Source organism: Misgurnus anguillicaudatus, chromosome 21 (genome assembly GCF_027580225.2).
Source record: "Misgurnus anguillicaudatus chromosome 21, ASM2758022v2, whole genome shotgun sequence".
NCBI classification, from domain to species: Eukaryota; Metazoa; Chordata; class Actinopteri; order Cypriniformes; family Cobitidae; genus Misgurnus; species Misgurnus anguillicaudatus.
In genome coordinates, this window is record NC_073357.2 from 52564809 (window position 1) to 52588799 (window position 23991).

A 23991-nucleotide genomic window follows, 5' to 3' on the forward strand; every position below is an offset into this window, starting at 1 on the left:
TTGGCAGGATTTGCGTGCACTATTATGTGCATCCTCTTAAAAAAAAAAGATGATTAAAAATGGATTTAAATGCGATCGGAGCTTCTGTGGACAGCGCATCTCGGGAAACGGAGGTATGACTTTTAAGACTTGGGTAAACTCCCGCGTGGTCTTAAAAAATAACATTCATAAAGTTAAATTTAAGTCCTAGGATGAAGATCTGGGAGTTTTAAGGCCTTAGATATAACTTTCTGAAGGTTCGTTTTTTTTAACACCCCGCGGGAACCCTGATAAGTGCAAAAATAGAATTTAAAATATGTAACCCAGGTATCAACGGTTTTGCAAAATCCATATCATGGCGTGACACAATACCGGTAATTACTATCATACCGGTTTATTGCCCACCCCTAGTACAAACTTTACGTTTCCGTAACCACGCACACATGAGCGTGACGTGGGCGCGTAACCTCGATAGAGACGATAGTCCAAAATCTCTACCGGTTGACACATTAGCTTCTCCGCCATGTCATCTGTCTTTTCAAATGCACGTGCACTTGAAGTTCAAATAGATTTAATTGGCCGTCAATGGTCATTCATCAGTTAAAAAAAAGCACTCAGAAAGTGATTCCAATGATATCGTTCATTGTATCTTTATCAGTATCGTTATAATGTGAACAACCTTTTAGTCTAACCTTTACGTCCTCTCTTTTTCTCTATTTGGAATCAGACTACATTTATTCAAGCTTTCGGTTTAGCGTTTTTTGTTTAATAAGTGTTTATTGGTTTAGTCTTGTGACCAGATGTCAATCATAAAGTGTTCCACATTTATAAATGTCAGCTTTTAATGCTGCTTAAAATTATATTTGATTGTTTTCTTTTGAAAAACTAAATCTAGGTCTTGTATTTTAATAGTGCCTTTCTAATGCTACTAATTCAAATATTTCTCTATTTTAGTGTTGGATTCACATTCAATGATGTAGACATGTGTAAATAGACAGCCATGTAATCTTACCACTTTGTGTGCGCTTGCGTTTAATTTTTAATTAGCCTAGGGTGCATTGAAACCTTAGTGCTCTTTTCTGTCGAAGGAATGGAATTTCAAAGGTGGTTCCACCTGCTAGTATCACATTGGCTGATGGTGCACACATTGGCTGATAATGTATGTTTTGATGTCTACTTTTTTTGCTAGTTATCCCCCTGTATAAGATTGTTGCACATGCTAGTCTGTTATGAGATGCTCAGCATCCTTTTGGGATTATTAGAGCTCTGCGGGATGATAGATCAAGGGAGAGCTCTGGGTTGTTGTGCTTAAAATTCATCTTGCAATACAGAAGTGATTTGTCTACTTTGGATCATTACCATAGCACTGGTTCATTTAGATTTGTCAGCTCAGTTGCTTTCGTTGCCTATATCCATCAAAGCTAATACATAGACAGAAACAGAATGTCCAGAATATTGTTTGTGCTAGCTATTTATTTTACTCTTCATATCTTTTACTAGGCCCAATAAAGAAATCCGTATAGAATTGAATGTATTTCATTGAATAATAAAAAAGATTCAAAAATCCAGCATAAACTCAGGATTTTGTGCCATGTTTTGTTTGATTGCTTGGTGCTTTGGCTAATGCGGATATAAAATAAATCTTCATTTATCTTTGTAGCACATAGTCATTAGCACCACCGTGACACTACACTGGCTGACAACGTGCTTTTAATTTCAGAGGATGCCAGCTCCGATCAGACTGCGGGAGCTGATCCGGACAATCCGGACGGCTCGGACCCAGGCCGAGGAGCGTGAGATGATCCAGAAAGAGTGTGCTGCCATTAGGTCATCCTTTAGAGAAGAGGACAACACGTATCGCTGTAGAAATGTGGCCAAGCTGCTTTATATGCACATGCTGGGGTACCCAGCACATTTTGGACAGGTGAGTTATAAAGCACTATATCAAAAACCATTAGCTTCAGGTTGGAATCTGTTAATGGGCTGCCAGCCTGAGAATTTTGTGGGTGTTGATGGGCAAAATGTAATTTTTCAGCTGGAGTGCCTGAAACTGATTGCATCACAGAAGTTCACAGACAAGCGGATAGGATACCTGGGAGCCATGCTGCTCCTGGATGAAAGGCAGGACGTCCATCTATTAATGACGAACTGCATCAAGAAGTAAGTGAGCAGAGGAGCTCATCTGGTCTCGACACTTTCATTAAACACAAGTATCTTTGTGAATGGTTGAGTTTAATACATCAGTTGTCTGTGGAAGATGTGAAGTGCAGGATGACTGTAAGCGTCTTCCTGATTTGAGAATTGATGGCATTCGTAAAAAATATCTTTAAGCAATATTTAAAAGTATTTACATGCTGAACAGAACAATTCACAAGGTTTGTAAATTAATTTGTCTCATGCAATAATGCACCACAGTAAACCCACCACAAGTGAATTTGTATTTAATGTAGTCTAATTTTTTTAATATATATATTTACCGTTCCTGTGTTCAAATCTTTTGGGAACGAGGCAGTTTCAAACCTATGACGGATTATTCTGTGCTGAAATTGTTGCAACCATTCCTAATTATATGGTTAGCTGCATTTTATAACTAGCGTTTCACTTTTATTGTTGCTTTGCTGTCCACGCTCCTATCAGAACAGATCTGCAAGCTATTTTTGGCTTGCAACTTGCAACCCACCCGTTGAGAACTACGGTCTTTAATATTTTTTATGCTCTCTCTGTTTCCTGTACATCTAATGCTTTGTCTGGGTGTATTGCAGTGATCTGAACCACAGCACACAGTATGTGCAGGGACTAGCCTTGTGTACCCTGGGCTGCATGGGCTCGGCTGAAATGTGTCGTGACTTGGCCGGAGAAGTAGAGAAGCTCCTCAAAGCGTCAAACTCCTATCTGAGGAAAAAGGTATTTTACTTCTTCACGGCTAAAAGTGGATTTATGCGTCTGCGTAGGACCATATGCTATGCAGCAATTTGCATTTATACTTCTGCTTCGTTGTTCGCATCGACGTGCATTACATATGCAGATCGCCAGTAGGTGCCATGGGCATGTTGCAGATTGTGTATGTTGTTTGAGAAGCATTAGCAGTGATGAAGATACATTTTGTTGCAACCTGAGTTTTTAAATATCACCCCTCAACTTGGTCCATCATTGATTTTGCCGTTGCAAGCGGAAATGCACACAAAGGAAATGCGAAAAATGTTTGACCTGAGGGTGGGGTTCTAGCCGACCAATCACATCGCTTGCGGTCCGCATAGCATTGACGCGTTGTAAAATTTTTTGAGAGGTGCACATCAGGCTATGCCGAAGGTTACTACACAGGGTTTGCATCCCTGCGTAGACCATGTCATACAATTGCAGAAGTATAAATCTCCCTATCCGTTTCAATGTGTATATATATGTATATATCTCCCAAGGGTTTTTCCCTCCTAGGACTTTTTTAATTCCTGGCTAAAAAATGCGGGGTTTTTTTTCCCCTAGGGGGTTTTTCAACCCGGGGAGGCAGCCTTCTTGGGTTTAACTTCTATATGTTACATTAGTAATACATTCGCTTTAATGTTGATTTATAGCCGCAGCAAATTTAGCTGCTTGTGCTATTGTGTATTATGTTGTGCTATCTGTCAATTTTCTGTGCTTTTCACTGCTTCTATTAATGTAAAGCTGCTTTGATACAATAACCAAATTGTGAAAAGCGCTATATAAATTGAATTGAATTGAATTAAGGTGCACTTAAAGTGACATTCTACTTTTTTTGAAAATATGCTCATTTTCCAGCTCCTCTACAGTTAAACATTTGATTCTTACCATTTTGGAATTGATTCAGCCGATCTCTGGGTCTGGCGCTAGTACTGTTAGCATAGCTTAGCACAATCCATTGAATCTGATTAGACCATTAGCATTGCGCTAGAAATAACCAAAGAGTTTTTATATTTTTACCATTTAAACTTGACACTTCTGTAGTTACATTGTGTACTAAAATCGACGGAAAATTAAAAGTTGTGATTTTCTAGGCAGATATGGCTAGGAACTATACTCTCATTCTGGCATAATAATTAAGTACTTTGCTGCTGTAACATGGCTGCAGCAGGCGTAGTGATATAACACAGTGCCTGAAAATAGTCCTCTGCTATTGAAAGTAATCAAGGGGACTATTTTCGGGCAGTGCGTAATATCACTACGCCTGCTGCAGCCATGTTTCAGCAGCAAAGTCCTTGATTATTACACCAGTATGTAAGAATCAAATGTTTTAACTCTAGGGGAGCTGGAAAATCTGCAAATTTTCAAAAGTGGAATGTCTCTTTAAGTGTGAGGATCGTGTCTAGTTGAACGTGGAGCTCTGAAGGTGTGAATAGTTTTGACACAAGCTTTTCCCCTCAGGCAGCGTTGTGTGCTGTCCACGTCATCCGTAAGGTCCCAGAGCTGATGGAAATGTTTCTGCCGGCAACAAAAAACCTGCTGAGCGAGAAAAATCATGGTGAGGGTTCTGCCTTTTTACCTTTTCCATGTGTCATGTATCTGTTTGTCATTAAGAAAATGAATGAACATTTTGTAATATACCTCACAACCACATTCTTGTATCTTATTGTATATTTTCTGGTTTAAATATTTTACATTGCGTGATAACCGCAGTATATTAATTTGATTTTCATTGCATGAAAACACTTGTTTTGTTGCTTATTAGTAACAAAGTGACGTGAAGTTATTTTCTGTTGTTTTTTGCAGGCGTTCTCCACACATCCGTCGTCCTGCTCACTGAAATGTGTGAGCGAAGCCCTGACATGCTCTCTCACTTCAGGAAGGTATGCAACAACCTTCACTTTTAAAAGTCATGTGAAACCATGTACCACATTAAACACAAAGACAAAAACTTTCTTATCGTTGAATTAATAGCGACATTGAAGGAAGGGTTAATTAATATCTTCTGTATTGATAGTACTAGAGGTTGGTGGTATGACCAAAAATCTGTTTTTTGTATGTGTAGTAAGGGTGTCACGATTTCGATTTTAAATCGATCGAAATTAAGTCACAACCTCGAACTTCAAATTAAAAAATGGAATCGTTGATGTGGCCAATCGTCGCACTTGTGCACAGCAGAACGGTGTTTGTGCCAGGACCAGTTGTTTATCTGAACTGAGCTCTGTTTAACTCATTCACCGCCATTGACGAGTTATCTCGTCAATTATGAGTTAATATTTAACTAATAAATACGCCTTTCTGGAAAAATTTCAAAGTGAAAGTGTAATACTTTTATCCACTAGATGGCGCCAAACCGAATTTATCAAAAGCGGAAGTTAAAAAGATTTAATGATTTATTTTAACTGACTTTATGTTTGATAGTCATTCTGAGTCTGATCTCTAGCATAAATTCCTTTACAAAAACAAATTTTTTTAAGCTTTTTGCTCAAAATGTTGTATTTTGAAGAGAAATATCCATATTTCAGTGGTTAAAGTAAGTGGAAAAAGTAAATAGATAATGAAACGTTTTTTCCCCATTTTGTTTGTTTGTTTATTTGTTTATTGTTTGTTTAAAAGCAGAGGGTGTGTTCTTTAATTTGATATAATTTGTATGTTTATATATTTATAGAAGATAATTTTTCTTGCAAGGAATTTTGTGAAACTTTTGTTAAAATCACAAAAATGCCGGTGGGCAACTTTTCTCAAAAAGGCTGGCGGTGAATGAGTTAAGTTTCACAATGAAACAGCAATGTTTTATCAGGTATGTGCGTGTACCATATTTTTCCACTGGCAGCACGACTTAAGCTCAGCGCTGCGCCGTTCTAAAAAAACCGAACACATTGTTTTCTATGAGTATACGCACAACAACGCCAACAGGTGGCGCCTGTCCGCGGCGCCCAGCTTTGACTCAGGAAGTTGCTCAAATCCCTGTCACGCCACTCGCATAGTTTATCATTAAATAACATCATATTCATCCCAAATCATTAATGATTAACATTGGCTGCTAATTTATATTTTGCATTTTGAAGTAGACGCTATCTAAATAAGCTTGCGCCATTTAATGTGCACTTCCGGTGTACAATATCTCCGAGTTGTCCTAGACGCGACTCGATGCGGCGCTGAGCTGCATGTCCGGTGTGCGACCCCCTTAACATGGCAGGGCATCTCCGGGTTCAAGGTCAGATATTATGTTTTATAAAAGTCTAGTCTAAAAATGGCATAGCATTTTTTTTTGTGCGTTCAAAATAAATGTAAAAATTGAGAACCGAGCCGTGAACGTGAAAATGTAATCGAATTAAGGATTTGGAGAATCGTGACATCCCTAATGTGTATCATTTCACATTAACGATATATACCACAATATGTACAATGTGTATATATAATGTATATGTTTTATGTATACATTATAAGTAGTCCCATGTCCACACTGCAGATTTCGCACCACTTTTAATAATAACGTCGTCCTGCTTGGGATACATTTATAGTTTCTCTTGATCTGTGTGTTTTATGTGCATCGTCTCACTTGGTTTAACATACAGAAGCACTGTGTGTGAAATAACCACACTGGTATAAAAATATAAAATATACATGTTTTAAAGAGATCGCAGCAGAGTCGTGGGAGAATCGTGATCTTCATTTAAAAACTAAAAGATTGTGATTGTAATTTTTTCAGAATCGTGCAGCCCTACTCTATACAAGAAATACAAAAATCTGTTACGCTTGACATTTTATTCTGTTTTAAGCAATATACGTCATACCGCCCACCACTAGTCCTTACTGAAATGATGCAGGTGTGTTTATCTCACTGGGAGATGGAAAATGAGTTCTTCACTCTTTATATCTGCTTCTACTCCAGCACGTCCACCTCATGCTCATAACCGTAGCATTATGTTAAGCTCTTCTCTTAAATTGACTCTTTTATCCAATTCCCCCCTAACATCTACTTCATATTTTTTCTGTCATTTGTCTTTGTTACAATTTCTGCATTGTGTTAGAATGAAAAGGTAAGAGGACATTCTGGTTTCATAGCTGGTGCATGCTCTTAAAGAAACACGTCTCATCACCATGGTCACTGTAGATAGAGTTAATCTTTTGTACTGATTATTTTGAAATTGTCGTCATTCGTTTATTTTTTCTTGCATACAGGATTTCCTAGACCTCATATACATTTTCACTTGTCCTGCGTGTACCTTTTAGATTACTTTTAATGTTTCACTTTCACATGGTCACTATTGGGTTGTGTTTTTCCAATATGTACATGATAGTGGGGGCCTGTATGGTGTTTACCAAATTGAGGATCATTGATAAATGTACTTGTGATTTGCAATTTTACAAAACGGTGACGTGATATCCATTTCTGATTGTGTGCAAATAAGAATCAAATGAGTATTGGTGAAAAGAAATCTATTGGAAGATGATCAACTCAGGGGTGCATCTGTGTTTTGAAAGGTCCTTTTGAAAGTACCCCACTGACAGTTTTTTTCCCCCACTGGTATTTTTCCAGCTGGTTCCACAACTCGTACGAATCCTAAAGAACCTGATCATGTCAGGCTACTCCCCTGAACATGATGTGTCCGGCATCAGTGACCCTTTCCTGCAGGTAGACACAACTCTTCTACTGTCAGTTATGCTACATTTAACACTCCAGGCAATTTCGAGTTTCTCCAATGTCGTTTGTTTGGTCGGATGCAGGCGATTGATTTTTAGAGTGGTCCTAGATTTTCAATCCATTTGTTTCCCAAATGAGGCCTGTTTTTTACATCCTTAAGCAATCTGATGAGCTCCTCTGGGCCACACTGTGTCTCTTGGCATTTTTAAGGTGCGGATATTGAGGCTACTGAGAATTCTGGGAAAGGGTGACGACGATTCAAGCGAAGCTATGAATGACATTCTTGCACAGGTAAGCAGGACAAGCATATCCACTTTGGCATTAGATGTACCTTCCCTGTCAAATACATTTTTGTGCTGATAAATGTTTATTGAAATAGGTTGCAACAAACACAGAGACGAGTAAAAACGTAGGCAACGCTATTCTGTATGAAACGGTTCTTACTATTATGGACATCAAATCGGAGAGTGGATTAAGGGTGAGTATTGCTTAGCATCATTGGTGACTTGAGATTGTATGTGGGCCTTTTATAATATCCTTTCTAATGTGTTGTTGTTGTTGTTATTTAGGTTTTAGCCATTAACATTCTGGGACGCTTTCTTCTCAACAACGACAAGAACATCAGATATGTTGTTTTGACTTTGCTGACCCAAGTATGATGTTCAGCGATATGCACAAATGTAGTTGCTGTTCAGTGATGAAGACCTTGAGTGATCCATCGACTGATACAAATGATGATCTCATTGTCTCTGACGACAGCCTTACCGTCGAGTCGACTGAAACACAATAGACTTAATTGTAAAAATTAGACCTCGTTGATATTATTCCTCTACCCTTTCAGATATGTGGCATTGACATCTCTACTGAAAACGGTTCAGACGGACCACAATGCTGTGCAGAGGCATCGGAGCACTATTGTAGACTGCTTAAAAGATCTTGACGTGTCCATTAAAAGGTAATTTATTACAAAGAAATATCGATTTTATATTTATCTCATCATAAATGCTGTGCATTGCCGATTAGTGCTGCTTCCTAAACTGCCGCTATCCTCGATGTCCATTAAAAGGCGTGCAATGGAGCTGAGCTTCGCCCTGGTCAATGGTAACAACATCCGGGGCATGATGAAAGAGCTTCTATATTTCCTGGACTCCTGCGACCCTGATTTCAAAGCCGACTGCGCCTCTGGGATCTTCCTGGCTGCTGAGAAGTAAGGCGCTAATGTTTATTGCAGTTAGCTTTGTGAGAAATCATGTGAGCGGAAGTTGCTTCGAGGCAGCTAAATGTATAATTGTGAACGTGTGACTTGGGATGTTGTTGAAATGGCACATTTTTTGCTGCTTTATGATGTTTTTGTTTGTACAAGAAAGTCTGTGGAGTGAATCATAGCTGTGTGATGATAAAATGAGTGATCCATCGACAGAACCTGAACTGTTGATAACTTTTTATCTGACAGCATCAAAAAGAGTTTTGTTTTGATCAGAGGCTTTCTATTTGGGTACCTTGATCATATATGGAGAATTTGAGGGTTTTTTTGGATGTTGATATAACTGACGCTTGTTTGTTGCAGATACGCCCCTTCCAAAAGATGGCACATAGACACCATTATGAGGGTTTTGACAACGGTAAATATCTCGCTGTCATTTTTTTTTTATACATTTTGATTTTAATTTCCTTCACTGATTTAATAAATTATAAAAACTACTACTACAGGCTTCCCACGGTTCCTTGAAATCCTTGAAAGTTTGTAAATCTGGGGGGAAAAATTCAACGCCCTGGGAAGTTTTTGAAAAAATACATACATAGATACAGATCATTTAAAGTGCTTGAATCTATTTTATGTAAGAAGTTTTCTGGAAAAAAATCCATATTTCCTGTGTAGTGTAGGATATTTCATAAAAATTCTAGACTTTTTAATCACACGTGCTAAACTGTTCACTTAAAATGCTTGTATCTTCTATATGCGAATGTTTATTCATACAAAATGCTTTTGCGTAGTTGTATTTGACACATGAAAATGTCTCGGGTTACGTATGTAACTGTTGTTCCCTGAGAAAGGAACGAGACGCTGTGTCTCCCTAGCCATACTTCCTGCGTCCCTGTAACGCCGTCTTCGGCAATGTTTTAGATAGCGATATACTTTCTGGTTCCCGTGTCACCCTGTCTTTGTCGTTAAGCCTTACCATTGGTTGAATTTGATATACACATTCAGACGCACTTACCACTGGAAGCGTCCCCAAAGTGTCACCGCAGTGACGCAGCGCGAGTTCCCTCAAAAGGGAATTGTAACAATGTATCTTAAAAGGTAACACAATGTAACCTTCCTCTCACTTGAAATGTGTCCCCACATTTAGTTCTTGAATTTGAGCGTATTGGACCTGGAAGGTCCTTGAATTTAAAGTTAACTAAGGTGTGGGAACCCTAACTACTAGTATCTCTGACAACAGCTTTCCAAAGGCTTACTTGTAATATGTGCATCATCATATGCCTAAAATGTCCTTCAGAATGATGTTTTGATTTGTGTTATATAGGCGGGGAGTTATGTCCGGGACGACTCTGTACCCAACCTCATTCAGCTCATTACAAACAGTGTAGAGATGCATGCCTACACTGTACAGAGACTTTACAAAGCCCTGCTGGATGACATCTCACAGGTTAGAAGCATCTCAATACTCTATTATGCGTTTACTTTACTAATGCAAAGTGGTCGGACTTTCTTCCGTTGTTTCAAACCTGACCTTCTGAGAAACATTTTTGGATGAACTCTTAATTCTTCTTTTTAAAGCAACCTCTAGTCCAGGTGGCATCTTGGTGCATAGGTGAATATGGAGACTTACTGGTCTCAGGCCAGTGTGAAGAAGAGGAGCCTATTCAGGTATGTCTCACACACAGACAGAATAGATAAGACCGAATATATGCACTTTGCTCATTTCTTTCCTCTTTACAGGTGACAGAAGATGAGGTCCTTGATGTTTTGGAAGGTCTTCTTGTCTCTAACTTGTCCACCCCTGTAACGCGAGGTTATTCCCTTACTGCTATCATGAAGCTATCCACCCGTTTCAGCAGCGTGAAGTAAGCATACATGTTTTTACTCATATTCAAGTGTTTTTTTTTCATTAAATGATTTTATCCACACTGCTCTAAATGTCCAATTTTGTATTTGTAATTTGCAGTCGAATCAAAAAAGTGGTTTCAATATACGGTAGCAGCATAGACGTGGAGCTGCAGCAGAGAGCTGTGGAATACAATGCACTTTTCAAAAAATACGATCACATGAGGTAAGTCTAGCCCATAACTTCTAGCCCGGTCCAACCAGACTCTCGTACATTCATTTCATTTGTACAGTGAGTCTGGCCACGCTCCATTGCAAAGCGTTACTTCCGTTAAGGAGGGCCCTCTGTTGAAGTTTAAAACTATTGGATCTGCCCAGAGTCACTCTGAATCTGCCATAACCAATCGCTAACGTGTGGTCGTGACGTATATCATGCACCGAAACCGGCTGGAAACAACAAGTAAGAATAATCAGACAAACAAAACTTGGCAAACCTGGTTCTTGCTCCGGCTTTAACTTCTGTATATTCAGCAGTTTTGCAACAACGGACCGAATAGATTTTCTCATGTCTTTCTCCGCTGCCATTACTGAACTACAACTCAAACTGACGCACGACCTCAACGTCATTGTTCTTAGCCACCCCCATCTGTTCGCTGATTGGTCCTGCAGATTTTTAACGGAGAAAACGAAACTCTACAGAGCAGTCCCAGACGTAGTACTGAAGCGAAATGAAAATTAAGCGGAAGCACGTAGGAGGGCGGAGCCAGGCTACATAACTTCTCCCCTAGTTTATCTTTTACCTTTATGGCCTCTTACGTTCTTTTTTTTTCCATGAGGCCCGCGTTACTAGAGCGAATGCCTATCATGGAGAAATCCGCCACTAACGGCCCAACAGAGATCGTGCAGACCAATGGGGAAACAGACTCATCCATACTAGACACAAAACATCCGCCCAACATCACTCAGCCAGCCAATCAGGTGAGACTGCTAGAGTAATAAAGTGGTCATAGATTTGCAAGGGTATGGTTGAGTGGGTAAGGAGGATACTTGGCTGCTGTAAAGCAGTTATGCTAATGTTTCATTTACGTTTACTTTTTCGCAGGCAAATGATTTATTAGTCCTACTCGGAGGTAATGATGTGGTACCTGTTATCCCGACGACTGTTCCCACAAAACCTGCGTCAGCTGGAGGGGAATTACTGGACCTGCTGGGAGATCTCTCTCTGTCAGGTCAGCCTACACACTTTCCTAAATCTCTTCAGTTCTGTACTGAATTCACACCCGTGTAGTTTTTCATCCCGTAAAGCAGGTGTCGTCCTGCCGTCCCTTTTTTACCATGAATGAGATCCTATCCGCTGCCATCTTAAATGGGTTTCTGTCTTAATTTCCTTCCCTTCAATTTATTTCAAACCCTCATTATTACTTTTCTATGAAACACAAGAGATGATGGGTAGAATATTCAGACGGTAAATGTCTGTGGCACGTATTATTATGTAGAAAATACATTTACATTTGATACATGTAATTTTCTTTGTACAAATACAGGTAATGGCTTAAATGCAAAGCTATAATATCATCATAAACTATTTGTGTTAAAGAGCACATGTTGTAAGGAGCACATGTTGAAATTATATTTTAGTTTCTATTCACTGTCTTTGTATGGATAAAAAGTATATTTTTTTTATACTTTGCATTCACTGGAAATGTACAATACATGGGTTTTAGATGATATGAGGTTGAGGTGTAATTATCAGTTAATCGACCCTTTAAATCCTCCCTGCAAAATTTTTTTCCCTCACTCCATAGGCGGCCCAACCCCTACCCCTGCTCCTTCTGTGCCCATGTCTCAGCCCCCTTTCCTTTTGGATGGTCTCAACTCACAGCCCCTCTTCAATGACATAACAGCGGGTGAGCTCATGCATTTCATCATAATGGTTCCTGCCTCAGAAGCTCAAAAAAATGGGACAGGGCTGTCATTATGTTTGTTTATCTCTTTCGCAGGCATTCCACCAATGACGGCATACAACAAAAATGGCCTGAAAATAGAGTTCACATTTGAGAGGTCCAACCCCAATCCCAATATTGCAGTTATCACCATCCATGCCACCAACTCCACTGAGGCTGAGATGACGGACTTTGTGTTCCAGGCTGCAGTACCAAAGGTTTCTTTAGTTTTTTGTCTTTACTGTTTGATCATCTAAAATGCAGCCTGTCTTGCTGTTTTTTCAATTTCGGCACTGGTAACAATCAAAATGACTTTTTATATTCTTCAAGATTTTAATACCAGCACCAGACTTAAAGGAATAGTCTACTCATTTTCAATATTAAAATGTTATTACCTTAACTAAGACGAGTTGATACATCCCTCTATTATCTTAGTGCGTGCACGTAAGCGCTGGAGCGCGCTGCTACACTTCGATAGCATTTAGCGTAGCCCCATTCATTCAATGGTACCACTCAGAGATAAAGTTAGAAGTGACCAAACACATCAACGTTTTTCCTATTTAAGACGAGTAGTTATACGAAAAAGTTTGGTGGTACAAAATAAAACGTAGGGCTTTTCTAAGCGGATTTAAAAGAGGAACTATATTTAATGGCCTCATAGCACTTTTGGGAGTACCTCGACTCGGGGCAGTAACACTCTCCCTCTCCCATTATGAGAGGGAGAAGGGGAGCGGATTTTTCAGGCGAGTTGAAGTACTCCCAAAAGTGCTATTACGCCATACAATATAGTTCCTCTTTTAAATCCGCTTAGAAAAGCGCTACGTTTTATTTTGTACCACCAAACTTTTTCGTATAACTACTCGTCTTAAATAGGAAAAACGTTGATGTGTTTGGTCACTTCTAACTTTATCTCTGAATGGTACCATTGAACGAACGGGGCCAAGCCAAATGCCATCGAAGTGCAGCAGCGCGCACCAGCGCCCACGTGCACGCACCCAGACGACAGAGGGATGCATCAACTCTTCCCAGCCAAGGCAACAACATACTTTAATATTGAAAATGAGTAGACTATTCCTTTAAGGAATCAGAATGTTGGATTAACATGGTTAATGCGTTAAGGTGTCACGGGGGTATGACCAAATCTAATTTAAATGCTTTTTCCCAGACATTCCAGCTGCAGCTTCTTTCCCCCAGCAGTAATGTAGTTCCAGCACTCAACCAGGGAAGTGTCACACAAGTCATCCGGGTTCTTAACCCACAGAAGGTAAGAGATCACTGTGGGCACAGGCCAGGCTCCTTTTCTTGTTAAAGTAGATCTTTAATTAGGGATGCTCCGATCGATCAACCGATAATGGCTTTAAGTGACTCGATCGGTACTCTCTAAATTTGCCGATATTGGAACCGATCTTTCTGTTTACTTCTGTGGGCTTCTGAATGCGGTTGCAATTAGAGACCATCTGTACGCAGTGCGAGCATTTTTATATCCCGTTGCTCATGTGCGACATTTCCCTCTTTGCGATATGTGTATTTTCTAAGAGGACGCACTCTGGTCCTAACAGCACGACACGCATTCACATCCCCATCAAACAGCGTATACAACACACATCTATCGCGAACAATTGTATTTCACCAATCATGGTGTGAGTTTATTATTTGCATGCGTTTTACAGTTTTGATAGTTTAAACTTACATTTTTTCACAGCTGCTCTTGTCCGCATACACCCGACGCGTGCACACACAGCTGCCTGTCATCAGTGCACATGAACAGAGCGATCTCTCTCTTGTCTTAAAGCTACAGTAACCTAATTTATCTCTCAATAAAATCCCTCTCTGCTTTTCACTGAAAAACGGTTGTACTTAATATGAATGCGTTTATATTTAATTAATACAGTAAATACTGAAGTGTTTTATTTTCATTACTTTTAACAAACAAAAGCCTTCCTAAATGCAAAATTTCTCTTTGCAGAAGAAATATTTGATGTGCTAATTTATTTGATTCTCTATTAAAACAATAATATACCTAATTACTGCAAGTAATATAACAAAGGCAACATTTGTGGTATTACTTTATCTAGAAAAAATGTTAACAGTTATAGTCATTAAAGGGGACAGAGAATGAAACACCATTTTACATTGTCTTTGTTGAATAATGGTAGTCTACCCGCATTCAAGAACATACAAAAAGTGCTAGACATGCTAAACATCTCAGTCTCATAGAAATTCCTCTTTTAGAAATGTCAGCCAAAAAACAGCCCAATCTGAAAAACTGATGCTTATGACATCACAGGCATCTCACTGGCCCTCCACTTTAAAATAATTGGATACATTTTTTGAGTGGCAGCAAAGTCAGCCAATCAGTAATGAGATTGCAAGTTAAGCCAGTAGGGGGAGCCAAATAGGTGCAAAACCACTTGTTTAAAATCACCCACCCTAATAGAGCTATCTGAGAGAGGTTTTAAGGAAGCTTCTAAGGCATTACAGACCCAAAGAAAAAAAAATTGTCTACATGTCACATCACAGAACAAGGATAAATACCCCGTTCAATCATTCTATGTCACCTTTAAAGAGATTGCATATCAGCTTGAAGAATCTGTATCGGACACTGGTATCGGCCGATCACGAAAACAAATCGGTACTCTATATCGGCTGCAAAAATCCTGATCGGAGCATCCCTATCTTTAATGAAAGGACCTCTAACAGTTTCAGCTATTATAAGTCATGTTTAAATATTAACGGACACATATTATACAAAATCCACTTTTGGACATAAATGTGTGTTGCCAATGTGTGAAGATAACCCTACAATGAAAAAAATCCACCTTCTCCTTCTTTTTTAAACCCCATTAAATCAAAGCAGTCTTATTAGACATGCTGTTTTGATTCTGTTGTTAATGTGACATCACACAAACAAATCCCCGCCCACGGCCACTGACTGATTGATTAATTTTTCACAAAAGCTTTTCTAAATTGTTAGCACATTGTAACCGCTAAAGAAATTATTGTCTGTCTATTTTTAACCAAAAGCGCTCGCTGTCCGTTGGTAAGAGAATGAGGAGCTGTAGCTTATTTGCATTTGGAGGTTCAAACATAAAAACCGTGTATTTTTTGCTCTCACCCAAATAGGTGTGTTTTGAACATGTTATAACAAATGATCTGTGGGGTATTTTGAGCTGAAACTTCACATACACATTTTAGGCACACCTGAGACTTATATTACCGTACTTTCCGGACTATAAACCGCGCCGGAATATAAGCCGCATCATTCCAAAATGCGTCATTAAGACGAAATAACATGTATAGTCCACTGTGACTTATATATCGCGTTTATTTAGAAAATTATTTCACAAAATCCAAGCTGAAGAACAGACATTTAATCTGGAAAGGCAAGTTATTCAACTAAACAATAGCACAGAACAGCAGGCTGAATAGATGTCTGTACGTTAAAACTAATATTATCAGTTATTTAAATGATAAACCATAGCATACAGAACTTGCCTGGAATGTTAAATAGGCTAAACTAACCGAACAAGCCAAATAGCATGAAGTTCGCATACTCGTCATTTCACATTACAGAATCCATTGAATTACATACAGAAGCAGCATATGGCGGACTCTCGTGGCTGTAGACGATAATGTTGTCTCTTGCCTCATAAATGTCAAAATTAATTCATACTGACTTACAAGGCACACCTGACTATAAGAAGCAGCACCAGCCAAGTTATGAAAAAAAAACGCAGCTTATAGACCGAAAAATATGGTACATCTTTATACAAACCTTTCTACAAAGAAATGCCACATCTCAATGGTTTTGTTAAACATTTATGTTGAATACATTTGAATATGTGGATTTTGCATATGCTTGACACTTCCCCTTCTGTTGCAGCAACAGTTGCGAATGCGGATCAAGCTGACGTACACTCACAAAGGCTCTCCTGTTCAAGACCTGGCAGAGGTCAACAATTTCCCCCCTCAGTCCTGGCAGTGATTTTGCTACCCCTCTCTATCATAAAGACCCCCAGCAAGGGAACTATGGGAAAGATGGCCCCTCCCCATTCCCAAATGATTCCCATGACATCACCACTGATTGCTGCCCTGGGGTTGCATGGGAAGCAGTGGAATCTTCCTGACCCAGTCAAGTGCTGATGGTATGAAGACTATGATGATGATGATGATTACAGCGACAATGATGAAGCAAAATCACAAATCTCTGAATACATATCTTTTTACTTTTTTCGCCCGTCTGTTTTTCCTCTCTCGTTTGGGGTTAGTGCAACATGTCCGTACTCACACCTGCACTTAGCATCGTGCGCACTCACTCATACTCTTAATATAAAGTGCACTCCCACAAATCAGTCACCTCACCGTGCCGCCCAAGAGTCCATACGTGGAAACATCATCGGTGGCCACTATAGAACGGAGCTGTTTGGTATGAGCAATCGTTTGATTTGTCTTTTGTTTGATGTTTTTTCCCCATGTTTTTAATCTTGTTAATGGGCTTGGTGTATTTTAAGGAAAAAATGATTGAACTCTGAATGAATTGCAAAGTCTGAACATTCGCACCTTAGGCATTTCAGAATCAAGAGTGTAAAGTGGGTTGTGATGGCGCCTTAAATTGTCATTGTATATGGCATTTCTTAATTTTCCTAAAAGGTTGTCTCTCTACTGATCTAATGTCCTGTAATAAAGTATACCAGATGAATGCTTCAGATAAAAGATATGTCGTGACTATACCATATTTCATACGATAATATCCGGGTCATGTACAATAACTGATATGTCCAGAAGTGCACATGAATCATGAATAGGCAACTTTTTGAATTATTGTTTTAAGCAGGACTGCTTATAAATGTAATTGACAATGTTTTTTTTCTGAAGCACCTCCATTTGAGGTCAACTATGTGAAGTCCTGAGGGAGGATGTTGCTTGTTACTGTGCTGTTTAAGTTATATAAAATATAGTTTTGCATCATCTACGCTAGACAGATTTTCCCAAACCGTTAATTTGGCATTGTTTTTTTATTTAGTCTCTACTCATCACGGATAGTGTGTTCTTGTATTGTTGATAAAATAATAATAATAATACATATAATAATTAGCATACATAAAAATCGCAACCTGTTAAAATGGTAGTCGCGGTGTGATTAAAATTTTAAATTGATTTCTTACTAAATTAACACACATACAGGCCCACCAATGTAATGGTCAGCATAGATGCTGTATATATATATAGACTATGAAAATAAGGCCTTCATGAATGTAGTTTATGCACTGAATGGACTTTTTTTTCTTTTTGACTAAAGTTTTTTTCTGCAGTGATTTGAAGTACAGAATTATTGCCTGATTTAAAGCAATGTGCCTTTTGTCAGCTGGTTTAAAGAAAACCCTTAGATGCCTCCGAAGACGAGCAGTTATCCTCAAAGGAAGATTTCTGAAAAGTAGAGGACCTTTTTTTGTTTTGCGGTCATTTCACTTGAGAGGGCATCTTAAGTGCATATTGTCGATGTGTGTTAGTCTTTGTGTACGTGTGGGTCTCCTTTTGCAGCTTCCAAAGTCATTTAGTAACATTAACCTAAAAAATACCTCACTTTCTTTTTTGTCTGTCCGCTCGGAAGAGCCCCATGACTGTTTCATCAAATGCTCTCAGTGGGAAACCTTGGTGTCCGTACACTCTCGCTCTTCATTTTAACCTTTATCACTTTGTGTAATTGCATTGGCTATGCCACACTGAAGTTTGGTGACCAAATCAAGAGATGTTATTTGGCTGTGGGAAATATTTTTAGCAATGTTATGTATATGGAGAACAATGATTTCCTTCTATTAGCTTCTATGTCTTTTGTTGCAACGATGAAGCTTTCTTGGCTTTTGTCTGTACATACCGAGGGCTTTTAAGATGCATCACCTGTTTCTTTTCATCCCCTTTTTTTTAGCCGGCATTCTTCGAAACTTCCTTCCAGTTCTGCACAGTGTATAATGTTCAAAGCTCTCCCTCAGAAAATAGTCTAATTTAACAACGTACCTGTTTGATTGTTTATTGGAAAGAAATGTACTATGTGCTGCCTGTATATTGTATATAATTGTAAAACGCATCAAAAAGATCAAATCAAATAAAAGTCCCATTTGAAGACCTATGACGTTTAGTTAGGGGCTGTAATTTTACACAGAGAGATCTCAAATGCAATAGACATTGTTTGCTGTGCAAGTGTGCATGTGATCTTATATTTACTTTTCAAATAGTCGGGTGGTGGATTGCAGTCACGTGATCAGTTTTTCAAAAGAGCTTTGTCATTTTTAATGTGGTGGCCTGCAGCTTTCCTCATGTTAACATATCTCTGGAATTAAAGTATCATCAGATCACTTCATGTTGATTTTTATACATTATTGCTAAGGAAAGCTTCAATGACAAATCATTAAAGTTTGATATTAAATGTGTTCTCAGTTTGTCACACCACAGAAAAATGTGTTATTAACCACAAAGACCAATTTGAATCATTAAAAAAGTGCCAAGTAAATCAAATAAAAATCTCAAAAAACAGGCACTCAAACAGTGGAGGCGTGTCCGCTTCCGGCTTATGTCACGCCCACTCGAGGGAACGCTGCCGTCTCGCTGGGTTATGGGCTAGAACATAGATATGTATATAAAGGCTAGATGGATCGTCCGCGCTGCAGGCCAATTGAGTGCAACTTCCGCATTTTGGCGGCCATCTTACGACAGGGCGCTCGCAGTCGTAGCATTGAGTTTTAATGATGCAGGTACTTTTAAATGACCATAGCTTGCTTAATTTTTTGCCGATTTTCAAACGGTTTGGTTTGTTATAAAAGTCTAAGATGTACCTATGACACTGCATACCTATACTAAAAATAAAAAATAAATTCATGAAACATGTTAAAGCATCCAGAATTATAGCCACGTTAATAACGTTTGTAAAAACCCAAACCGTTTGAAAATCGGTAGAAAATTGAGCAAGTTATGGTCATTTAAAAGTACCTGCACCATTAAACTCAATGCTACGAGTGAGCGAGCGCCCTGTCGTAGGATGGCCGCCAGGTGATGCCGTTAGGGACTCCGCCTTGAGCCATCTAGCCTTTATATACATATCTATGGGCTAGAAGGGGATCAGCCACGGCCACAATCTCGTGAAATCTCGCGATGTTTTCATCCTAACCCAACATTTCATGTGATTTAGACCGTAGCTGTATCCTATCTAGCCAGAACCGCTGTTGTTATCCCAAAATTGATTTGGACGTAGCTGGCTGCTGTATCCCCTCTAGCCACAACCGTTTCTCTCTCGCTGTTATATTTTTAATGGATTCACGTGATCGTTTTACTGGCGGGGCCAACTTTTTAACCCCGAACAAAGAAATGTGGGGGTTTAGCGTGTAACTTTACAATTCAGTACCACATAGTTTTTGTAATCTGTTTCAGCGATACATTTATAATGTGTTTAGAAACAATTCTCTGACTTTTCATTGACTTCAAACACTTGTAAGAAAACTGTTTTACTAACACCAGTATGCTTTCAAGTCACCTTTGCTGATCTGTCATGTGGTTTTGAGTCATGAATCTACTTTAAAACAGACTTAATATTCTCTTTACTCATTTAAAATAAAATAAATTATCATATGGGTTTGAGAAACATGAATTTTATTCAGTGTTTTAAATGTAATATCGGGGTGGTACTTTAAACAGTAGCCTTTGGTTTATAACAATGTTAAAGTTACGTTTTGACACGGCATATTGAGAGACATCTTTCAAAACTTTTTAATCTACTGCTTTTTACACCACGTTGTCAGGCAAAGATGTTTGCGTATAAAAAGCGCAAACAGCTACTTGGAAATGGGTTGCCATGTCTTAGTGAATTTCAACAATTTTTCAGTCGCATCAAGCCATGTAAATATACTATTACATATGTACACTTACATAATGCAAGCAGACGAATAAAACTAATCACTGTTCCACAGTACCTTGCAGTACATGAACAGACTTTTCAAACTCAGTTTGTAATCATTTGACTCGATGGATTCTGAAATGCTTGGATGATCTCCATCAAAATCCCTTTGTAATCTGTAAAATATTGTTTTTTTTTGTGAAGTGTATCTATACTGTACCCCTCTTCAGATCAGTTTTAAACTTGCTATTCAACAACATCTAAACTCGTGCAGCTGGAGAGAGAGGACTGCAGACATTTCCCCCAATGGGTTTGACATGTTGAACTTAATCACAGCCCCATATCCCCAAGGAACGAGTGTTGGACTAAATATAATTCATAACGGATGAAAATAACCTATCAACATGGGATATTTTAGACGTATGCTGTGTATGGTCTTTGGGTTGAAGAAAATGATCAAAAGAAATAAAAAGTAAACTTGATTATTGTCTGTTATACCACGGGTCTGTTGAATGCTTTATTCTGATTGGCTGAGAAATGTTCAATGGGTGTTGATTATTTTTCTGTAAACCGCACACCTAACTTGTCAAATGTCTTAAAAAAAATTGGCACCAGAGTGATGTTTGTGGTAACCGTGGTATAAGAGGAATCATTTATTCCGGTCCTTTGAATTATTTAAAAATAATGTGCACTTGCGGTGTAATGGCACGACGCCTTGGTGTGCATTATTTTCTTATAATTCAACTACCCGTCGTCAATTATTCCTTACGTATATTATGTTATGTAGTTTGTGAATGGTTATATAGTTACAGGTGCATTTCGTATCCAAAGTGTTTAATTGGTTATTATTTTGTCATGAATCGATTCAATAGGCCATAGCCAGTGTTGGGGAAAAGTTACTTTTAAAAGTAATGCATTAGAATATTTAGTTACTCCCAAAAAATAACTAATTGCGTTATTTAGATTATTTTCGTGGAAAGTAATGCTTCTGTTACTTTTCAGTTACTTTTGTGTTACTTTTTCTTGGCTGAGGCTTGATCTCTTTCACGCCTTGCAGGTGTTTTTATGACTGAAAAGTTCTGCATTCAGAAATTGCATTTTTCATCACAAAAATGTCGAGCTCTGGCCTGCCATCTCAGTTTCTGACTCAAACTGTTCCCTCACAGGCGTACGCATATAGAGTTCATAATGTGACTACGTTTAGTTTAATTCAGTACATAATTTTTTTTAATCGAATTAATTAAACTTAAAAAGTAACTATTACTTTTTTGAAAAAGTAACTCAAATATTAATTTGTACATTTAAAAAGTAATGTGTTACTTCACTCTTTATTTCAGAAAAGTTATATTATTACGTAATGCACGTTACTTGTAATGCGTTACCCCCAACACTGACCATAGCAATAGTATTTTCTGTAAAAAGTGCCTTTAATACTCGAAAATCATGATTTTCTGTTATCCAAATTAGTCAGTGATGTTACTGTTACCACGGTAGAGTAACAATGTTGATAGTATGTAACAGAACTGGCATACACAAAAAATCTCTCTCGCTCTCGCGCTCGCTCTCTCTCTCTCACGCACACATATGCTGTCAACACTGTTACTCTACCTTGGTAATGACGGTGACAGAATTGACACTACTACTTCAGACAACAGGAGATCATGATTTATAGCTATATAATACACTTTTTACAGAAAATATTATATTGTTATGGCCTGTAACATCTTGTGATCAATGACACCAAATATCAACGACCAAATTATTAAAATAATAAAAAACTAACCATTTGAAAAACCGTAAAACCAAATGTCCTGCAATTATATAATCCCTCTTGTAACTGAAAATATATGTGAATCATCTAATTTGTAACCAATTTAAGAGCTGTATTCTAGTGGATCCGGTGGACTAGCACCACCCTCTAGTGTCCGAACTTTGAAACTGCAACAGGAAAAGATCACAGTCCAATTCTAGAACACAAACGAGTTTATTATGTGTGACCCTGAAATTAAAGGAATATTCAATTTTCTTAAAAGAAAAATCCAGATAATTTACTCACCACCATGTCATCCAAAATGTTGATGTCTTTGTTCGGTCGAGGGGAAATTATGTTTTTTGAGGAGGGCATTGCGGGATTTTTCTCATTTTAATGGACTTTGATAGAGCCCAACATTTAATACTTAACGCACTTAACAGTTTTTTTCAACAGCTTTTCAAAGGACTATAAACGATCCCAAACGAGGCATAAGGGTCTTATCTAGCGAAACGATTGTCATTTTTGACAAGAAAAATAAATAATATCCACTTTTAAAGCACAACTTCTCGTCTAGATCCGATCGTGATGTGCCAGCGTGACCCCACGCAATACGTCATGACGTCAAGAGGTCACAGAGGACAAACGCGAAACTCCGCCCCAGTGTTTACAAATGTCTTGAAAGAGGACCGTTCCTACGTTGTTGTGTGTCAACTGATACTAATTAATGTCTTTGTGTCAGTTTATTGTTTGCAATGGTCCGCAAATTTGCAAATTTAATACAATAAGTATTAAATTAAATTGGGCTCTATTAAAGTCCATTAAAATGAGAAAAATCCTCCAATGTTTTCCTCAAAAAACATAATTTCTTCTTGACTGAACAAAGAAAGACATCAACATTTTGGATGACATGATGATGAGTAAATTATCTGGATTTTTCTTTTAAGAGAATGGAATATTCCTTTAAGATTAATACATCATCTGAAAGCTGATAAATAAGATTTCTATTGATGTATGCTTTGTAGGATAGGATAATATTTGGCCGAGATACAACTAGTTCAACTAGTACAACTAGTACAACTAAAATCTGGAATCTGAGCATGCAAAAAATATGAATATAGAGAAAATTGCCTTTAAATTTGTCCTTATAAAGTCCTTAGAAATAAATATTATGATAAATACATTTTTGATACATTTACGGTAAAAAAATTACAAAATATCTTCATGGAACATGATCTTTACTTAATATCCTAATGATTTTTGCCATAAAAAAATCTATAATTTTGACCCATACAATGTTATGTTGGCTGTATTACTACAAATATACCCATGCAACTAATGACAGATCTTATGGTCCCAGGGTCACATGTTAAATCACACCCTATTCCCTAATGTCTAGACATGTGGGCTGAATTAAATTCATATTCTTATTCTGGTAAACAATTACTGTGGGCTTTTTTGTAGATGTTTGTATGTCTGATTATATGGGAGTTGGATTCATTGTTATCACAGATGACATGAGTTGTTACATTAGAGTGAAACTATCTATTTTGCCCATCAACCTATAGCTGCACAGATAGGATAAAGACGTTTTTATCAGTTACTGTACTATGTCATGGTCATGTCTTCATATAATTAAAAAAAATATATGTAAAATGTTATACTTTACACAAATGTACCATTGTTTCTACCACAATCTGCCTACGTAAGGAAGGACGGCTCTGTAGGTTTTAGCTAACTGGAAAGAACTATATCTTAACTGTTTACTGTTTTGAACTAGGTTAAACTATGATTACACTTAACTTTGATAAAGCAGTCACG

The 23991-nt window shown here is 38.1% G+C and overlaps 1 protein-coding gene across 4 annotated transcripts in view; it reads left to right on the top strand.

Annotated features, from left to right (window-relative positions):
• The window catches only part of ap1g1 (adaptor related protein complex 1 subunit gamma 1), a 30908-nt gene extending 12246 nt beyond the window's left edge, over positions 1 to 18662 (top strand). For 3 of the 4 annotated variants that reach the window (XM_073859375.1, XM_073859377.1, XM_073859376.1), the window contains exons 2-23: positions 1700 to 1903; positions 2015 to 2139; positions 2742 to 2883; positions 4357 to 4453; positions 4702 to 4778; positions 7439 to 7534; positions 7754 to 7834; positions 7923 to 8021; positions 8113 to 8164; positions 8381 to 8498; positions 8610 to 8750; positions 9111 to 9165; positions 10072 to 10194; positions 10326 to 10415; positions 10488 to 10612; positions 10714 to 10818; positions 11429 to 11570; positions 11695 to 11821; positions 12398 to 12499; positions 12593 to 12753; positions 13701 to 13799; positions 16419 to 18662. In XM_073859375.1, coding sequence (XP_073715476.1) covers positions 1703 to 1903; positions 2015 to 2139; positions 2742 to 2883; positions 4357 to 4453; positions 4702 to 4778; positions 7439 to 7534; positions 7754 to 7834; positions 7923 to 8021; positions 8113 to 8164; positions 8381 to 8498; positions 8610 to 8750; positions 9111 to 9165; positions 10072 to 10194; positions 10326 to 10415; positions 10488 to 10612; positions 10714 to 10818; positions 11429 to 11570; positions 11695 to 11821; positions 12398 to 12499; positions 12593 to 12753; positions 13701 to 13799; positions 16419 to 16520 — 2460 coding nt within the window. In that variant the 5' untranslated portion in view covers positions 1700 to 1702 and the 3' untranslated portion in view covers positions 16521 to 18662. The remainder of the gene's footprint in view (positions 1 to 1699; positions 1904 to 2014; positions 2140 to 2741; positions 2884 to 4356; positions 4454 to 4701; positions 4779 to 7438; positions 7535 to 7753; positions 7835 to 7922; positions 8022 to 8112; positions 8165 to 8380; positions 8499 to 8609; positions 8751 to 9110; positions 9166 to 10071; positions 10195 to 10325; positions 10416 to 10487; positions 10613 to 10713; positions 10819 to 11428; positions 11571 to 11694; positions 11822 to 12397; positions 12500 to 12592; positions 12754 to 13700; positions 13800 to 16418) is intronic. The other variant, XM_073859378.1, reaches the window with a different exon arrangement.
• Positions 18663 to 23991: the final 5329 nt, after the last annotated feature.